Raw genomic sequence first — 7,316 nt, 5'->3', positions numbered from 1 at the left:
AGTCAATGGAAACTGTCTGTAATATTAGTTTTTACCTAGCTTATTAGAACATTCAATATTTCCAGCCTCATTAAACATAAATGGAACAATGTAATTCCATTTATGTTTAATGTGATCATCAAACATAAACATTAAACATAAATTATGTTTAATGTGATCATCCCCCCCCTTAGCGAATATGTTTCTTGTCTCCACGTGCAAGAATTAAAAGCTAAACAAATATTTATTTGCAACTTATTTATCTAAAATGAAAAGTAGGTTATAATGATAGAATGCCTTTAAAATATATTGTGGGACTCATAAATTAACAGGCCACATTCATGAGTAGAGCAGCTCCACGCCTGCAGTGGCACTCATCCCGCTTTTTTGCCACGCACACACAATAAATGTACACTAACCACAATTAGGAAGAGAAGGCCACAGTTATTTATTAATAAAGAAATTTAACATAAATAAACATATGTAAACTACCATAGCTTATTGTAACAGAACCCTTTGTAATACAGCAATAAACAATGCCGTCTATCCACCAAGAGGACGGACCCTGAGGTTAGGCCTGAAACCTGTGTTCTGCCTCCTATTTAAGTCCCAATCCAAGGTTATTCACCTACTGTACTGCACTCCAATACCTTAATCATCGACACCCTTGGCCAATCAAATCCTGACATGGGGTTGAAGAAGGGGACTGCCCTCCTAGTACAGTCATGTCCTTCTTCCCTTTGCTGCTCATGAGTCATTGAGCTCCGTTCTTTGAGCAGGTAGTTTTTCCAATAATGTTTTTTTTTGCTAATTTTTATCCATGACAAATGGCCTTCCTGTAATTCTGGATATTGGGTTTCAGAAAAGGGATCCCATGTTTGTATTTAGGGCCTGATTTCCCATTAGGTACCCTAGGCACTAGCCTAGGGCCTCCAAATGTAAGGGACCCCGTCCCCAAAACTGTAAAAAATGAATGGGGAGGATGCAATGCATTACTCCTGAGGATCCAGTTCTTCTGAATGAGTCTGATGGGAAGGCTGGTGAGTGGGGCACTGTTAAAGGTATGCTACTTTTTTATGGCGAATTGCACGCAAAATTGCATGCAATTAGTGATGTATTCATTAATGGAAGTTTAGAGAAGTGCACGGCGCAAGGGAAAACATGGCAGATTTTGTCAGTTTTATGCATCCTACGCTGCACTTAGTAAATGAGTATTGTTGAATTCCAATCCCAACAGACTGTTTATATGTTTATTAATGAGACAAGTGCAAATGCATAGAAACCAGATTCACTCCCATGCAGACACATACCTACTTTTAACTGTACTCCAAATAGCATATGCAAACAAACCTACATCCAACCAGACCTACTATGCAAATGAAGAGGCTGTGCTTGTATTTAGATCAGTACAAGTTCTTGAGTGAGAAAAAATCAGGTACATTGCTGTGTCAGTCTCCTGAGAAACTTACACAATACGCTGAGATAAAATGACAGAGCAATATACCTTGCTTAATCCAGGAGAGGAGAATGAAATGGTGAGTTGTATTCCTTTACTAACTTCTTGATAACAGGGCATTTACTGGTAAAGTATTATTCTAATGTTTACTGTTATCTATGAAGTGCAACAAATATAGATGAACCTAAATTACTTAGAACATTGTCGGTACCACAGACCCTAAAGTCAGGAAGAAAAGGAGAAGGAATATAAAGGTAATTTACGTCCTGCAAGTGAATTGTGCAAAGTGCACTTTTGGATGCAATTGATTTGTTTTATCCCACAAGCAGCATTTTCCCCATAATTCCAGGGTATCTGTGGTTTTGAGGGGGCCATGCTGCTGACAGTAACAGACCATGCATGCTTTGCTAAGAATCAGACAGTTGGAATTACTTCAAAATTATGTCTGTGCCCATTCTCGTCTACAAGACTTCTCTCGGGCCTCTGCTTTTCTCTGGAACTCTCTGCCACAAGCTGTCAGACTTTCTCCTTCTTTCCAAACTTTCAAGCTCTCCTTAAAGACCCATCTGTTTAAAGAGGCTTATTCGATGTACCTTAATTAATCATTGCTGTATCAAAAATAACAAAGTGTTTATATAATCCTAATGTCTCAATTGTACCCTAACCTTTTAGTTTGTAAACTCTAATCTCTAGGTCCTTCTAACCCTATTGTACTCTGTAATCCTTGTTTGTTATCCACCATTTATTCCGTTTGCTATAACTGCAGTAAAGCACTGCGTATCTTGACAGCGCTATATAAATAAATGATGATGATTCTTTAGACACAAGTTTGCTTTGACATTTGACACATATAACTGTTGTGGGAACCTTGGAGCTACCACCACCTTTGGAGGTACTCCAGGGTTCTCCTGCATTAATAGGTGTAAACTGATTAATTTGGAACAGGAGGTGGGACAGACAGAGTGACCACAAAATTCATATAGACAAATACAAGAGGTTCTCTGCACTCATTATCAATATATTAAGGACATTGCCCAAGTAAATCTTATCTAATTCCTCTTGTGCAATGAAGGAAAAACACCTTCTTGGCTCCAAAAATGCAACCTGATCAATGCCTGGATGAATAGTATATCAAAGGCGCAGTAAACGATTAAAGCAAGTAGAAATGTTGTATTTCATATACTGAACCTACTGCACCAGCCTTAAGTTACAGAATCTGTAATCCAGTAATGATTCAGAACTTTGCAAGTTGTGCACCGGAGGTCACCATCTTGGATTTTGTTAGGAGTGTCAGTGACACTCATATGCTCACATTGCTTTGTGAAGCTGTTGTGAAGTTAAACTTAGGGGTCGTCACAAATTGTCAAGAAAAAAATGAGATGTGTATGCTGCTACAAGATTGATGATTAAAATCTAATGCTAATTGTCCTGGTTTCTGAGCTGTTATGAATCTGAATTAATTACTTTCATTGTGACTAAGGTTGCCATCTTTTCTGAAAAAAATATTCCATGCTACCTATATTTTTATGGGTTTTCTCAATTAATAATATTAGCACAAACCATTATTTTTACAGGCCAGGCTGGAAAATACTGGCCAGGTGGCAACCCTAATTGTGACATTTATATTCTAAATACAAATAGAGTGGATTCGACCAGACTGTTCAATCACTGTGCTTCCGTCCAATGAAGCCAATAGCACATAGGAAAAGAAGTGATGAATTTCAGTCAAACGCAGTGGGTTGCTGCAAAATAAATGCTTTTATTTAACATAAAATTAAATAAAAGCACTTATTTTGCTGCAACCCACTGTGTTTGACTGAAATTCATCACTTCTTTTTCTATTTATATTCTATATATACAGTAAATTGTGAGGCTGTCCCTAACAGAAAGCAGCACACAGTATGCACTGTGAATCAACAGAAAAGATTGTGAGCTACTTATAATCATGCCTGAACACATGATTTATTAAAATAAAAATTGTAAAAAATAAAAATCTTGCCACCAAACATCTGCTGAGATACCACAGAAATGTACCTTCAACACTCATCATTTTCTTCCCAACTAAATGTGATGGAGGTTAAACCATTTTCTGCCTCTACGGCTATCAATAGCTATCAAAAGTGTTTGCACATAAAGGTGTAACCTCTTTTCTTCTAAGCTGCACTTTTCTCTGCATTTGATAAATGAGCTCTTAAAATAGTTCCTTAAAGAGTTGAAGTTAGTCGACCCCCCCATATTTGAATTTTCTTGAGATTATTTCCTACAAATTCACAGGAGCTGTTTGGATACAAAACTGTCAGATGGCGACAAGCTTTCTGTATGATTGGCTATATCTGTTCTCTTGGATTTCTTCGAATCCTCTTTTACTGGAAGCCAGAAGTGGATGTCTGGTGTCAGTGTACTCCTTGTGCCTTGGAGGAAGCCAATGTGGTATTACTTAGAACCACTGTAAGTATTAAAAAAACAACTCATATTTAAGTTAAAATAGTCATGTTTAATAAGGATGTCGTGTTTGCATGGAGGGTAATTCTCAAATACTAAATGGATCATGGAGAGAATCAGTATTTATTTCCTTTTTTTTGTTTTTTATATTCTACGCATGGAGAGATAAAATCAGTAACTTTGCCTATGTAGGCGTAGCTGCCCGAACACTGCTCCATTCAAAATGCCCTCTGGAGATACCAACTGCCTTGCAGTCCTTTTGGGTTATTTTTCATCCTTTTAAGACTGTCTTTGGTTCACAGGTTAAAGCATATTATTTACCCTGCGTCTCCGCATAACTTCAGAGAAGTTCCTTGCCAACACCACCAAATAATACCAATGTTACAGCAGTGTGACTTGGGCTTCACTTGTCCCTCTTTCATTGAGATGCACCCATTGTTATTATTAATAATTATTTATAAATCACCAAAATATCCTGCAAAACTGAGCTATAGAATGGTGTATATACCAAAAATACAAATTACATACAGACTGGAAGGTAATCCAGCTAAATGAAGTTTAGTCCAATTATTCATGATTCACTTCAGCCTGTTGCCAAACTATAATGGTCTGTTTGTGGCCAACTTTTGAAGAAGAACAAATACTGAGCTCTTTGCTATTCCCAAATGCCTGGTTTCAGAACTATTATCTCCCAACTAAATTAGCCAAATACTGCCCATTGCATTAACATACTAGTTTACAAAGACTGATTCATTTGCTGTTCATTCTGTATCTACTATAATAATTGCAATATATTCAGACTACCATGTTGCCAAAAATTTAACTTACTGTTGGTGAGACTGGGTGAGAATGTGCCAGAATTATGTGACTCGAATATAATACCTAGGCCCATGTGACCATACCATTTTTGAAAATAAAATAAATTCCTTACCGTTTTATTCTATTTTGCTCAACGATGCACAATTTTAGACTAAAATAAATAAATAAAAATATATACATTTATTTTTATATTATACCATTAATATTATCATCCAATTCATTATTGGTAGTGTTATTATTGAAAATAAAGCAAATTTAATATGTCTGTTGAAAGAAAATCACATGATTTATTGAAGGCTAAGTATACAGTAGACCATTCTGGCTGAAAGTTAAGATTGTACATTCATTTTTTGCAGGATGAATTTAGGCAATATTCAAAGAAGAAGGTAATCAAGATGTACCCTCACATACCAGGAGGAAAACCAGACCACTATATGGTTGCTAATAAAAACTCAATCTTAAATAAATCATTAATGAAGCCAGAAGGAAAGGTAAATACTTGATAACTTTTAGTATAGCATTGTGGAATTTGGGGAAACCCCCTTATGTAGCAAGTCTTATGAGCTATAGATTCTAGATAAGGGTTGCTATATCTGAATCACTTTTGGACATATATTTCCTAGGCACTTATATACAAAGTGAAAACAAATTAACCATTGAATGAAAACTGAAACGTCTGTGTAATAAATTGAGCTACATTGCACCAAAACAGATAAGTTCTTTAACATGCTTTAAATTTTAAAATAAAATGATTATGTTGTGCCTCAAAGATTCCTTAAAACGTTAATTAAAGTTGAGAACTAACCAGTTTTCAGTAATGTTCAATTTTATAAACTCGATATTAATAAGACTGAAGGACTTCCCAAACATCTACCACTGGGAATCCATATGGCACTAACATTACAAAAATGTTATTAAATTATTTTCATGGTTTATACTAGAAAAAAGCCTGTATCTTGGTCAATTCAAATTGCTAAAGTTATTTTTATTTAAATTCACCCGACGTTTAGCATGAGGATTAGGGGCTGTTTTGCAGCCACAGACCCTGGACAATTTGACCTGCAGTATATTACAGAGTATTTTTGAGACTGATCAACTCATTTTACAGTATTATATCAAGGCATAGGTATACTCATCAGATTTTTCATGTTGAGTTATTTTTTGCTGAATAAATAGTAAAAAAAATGTATTGTACTGTGTGTCGTCATATAGATTAAATATAACTAATTGTATTACTTGCAGTGGAATGCATGATCATTTATTTTTCCATGATATAAAAAAACGACAGGAGTTTTTCATAATTCTATAAATTCGCATTATATAAGCTGCAATAACCACAATCATTTTATCAATATAGATCCGGTATGTAAAAGTGCAAAAAATCCGTTATGTGTGGAATACAACTGAGCGAAAGTTTCAGAAAATTGGGTAAGTGTATCATAAGCTTCAAATGCTTTTTTAAAAACAATTTCCCGCAGCAAGCATAATTATTAATTTTTGTCCGTCTTTACAGCATTCTAGAGAAGGAGCTTTCTTGCTTAGATATCCACACAAAGTTTGGTTCTGGTCTAACTTCCGAAGAGCAAGAGATTAGGTAATGTTATGTGTAAAGTGGTCATCGAGCTATGAAACATGTATGCATGTGAAATATGCTTGGGGATTAGTATACATTAACATAATGGTTAACAGTTATTCATGTTGGTACTAATCCTTTAGATTCAGCCCTTTGAAAAACTATTGCGGACTCAGTAGCAGGCCTGGAAAGGCCCAGATTAAGGGATAGCATGTCACCCAGTCAGACCTGAAGATTGCTTAAATCAGGAGCACTAGGGACTGGGCAGGTGGCAGAGTTTTCCCATTGTTAAAATCTCTGCTCTCCCCTGTGCTCCAGATGTGTGTATGATGGAAGCACATGTCATGCATGGAGGAGGGGGACATTGGTGGATGCCAGCCTCTGGGCTACCTCACTAGAAGTTTGGCACTGTTCGTTAGAGGTATATTTTGCACAGTTTTTGCTATTACAGGAAAAATGTATTTAACCCCCCAAAAAGATAAACTAGGGGGCAGATTTATCAAGGGTCGAATTTCAAATTTAAAAAACTTCGAAATTCAAATTAAAGAAGACCAACCAAAATTTATTAAAAAAAAAAAATTCAAATTTATTTTGGGGGTAAATAGTCCGTATTCTGTCGTATTTGGATCGTAGTAATAGCGCATTTGATTGAATTCAAATCAAAATTTTTCCCAAAAAAAAAAACACCAATTGACTCCAAATAGGTTCTAGGAGGTCCACCATAGGCTAAAACAGCAATTTGGCAGGTTTTAGATGGCGAATGGTCAAAGTCGAAATTTTTAAAGAGACAGTACATGATAAATTTCGATATTCAAATTTTCTGCATTTATTTTAAATTTGAATCAAATTTTGACTATTCCCTAATTGAAGTACACAAATATTAGCTCGAAATTTGATTTTTTTAAATTCAAATTTTCACTTCGACCTTTGATATATCTGCCCCTAGGAGTTGTATGACATTTAGGACATTAATCATTTTCTCTTCTATGAAAATACCTAATTCTAGTAAATTTTCATGAAAGCTGCATTCTTCAATGTTTGTTAAAG

General features: G+C 35.5%; 1 protein-coding gene across 1 annotated transcript in view; it reads left to right on the top strand.

Annotated features, from left to right (window-relative positions):
• Positions 1-1,466: 1,466 nt before the first annotated feature.
• atp13a5l.3.L (ATPase type 13A5 like gene 3 L homeolog) overlaps positions 1,467-7,316 on the top strand; it is a 52,939-nt gene continuing 47,089 nt past the window's right edge. The window contains exons 1-5 of the mRNA XM_018263604.2: positions 1,467-1,514; positions 3,710-3,883; positions 5,053-5,187; positions 6,054-6,124; positions 6,210-6,290. Of these exons, the coding sequence (XP_018119093.1) occupies positions 1,467-1,514; positions 3,710-3,883; positions 5,053-5,187; positions 6,054-6,124; positions 6,210-6,290 (509 nt within the window). The remainder of the gene's footprint in view (positions 1,515-3,709; positions 3,884-5,052; positions 5,188-6,053; positions 6,125-6,209; positions 6,291-7,316) is intronic.

Source organism: Xenopus laevis, chromosome 5L, assembly GCF_017654675.1.
Source record: "Xenopus laevis strain J_2021 chromosome 5L, Xenopus_laevis_v10.1, whole genome shotgun sequence".
NCBI classification, from domain to species: domain Eukaryota; kingdom Metazoa; phylum Chordata; class Amphibia; order Anura; family Pipidae; genus Xenopus; species Xenopus laevis.
Note: the sequence above shows the minus strand (reverse complement) of the source record. Positions and strands in the feature narration are given on the sequence as shown.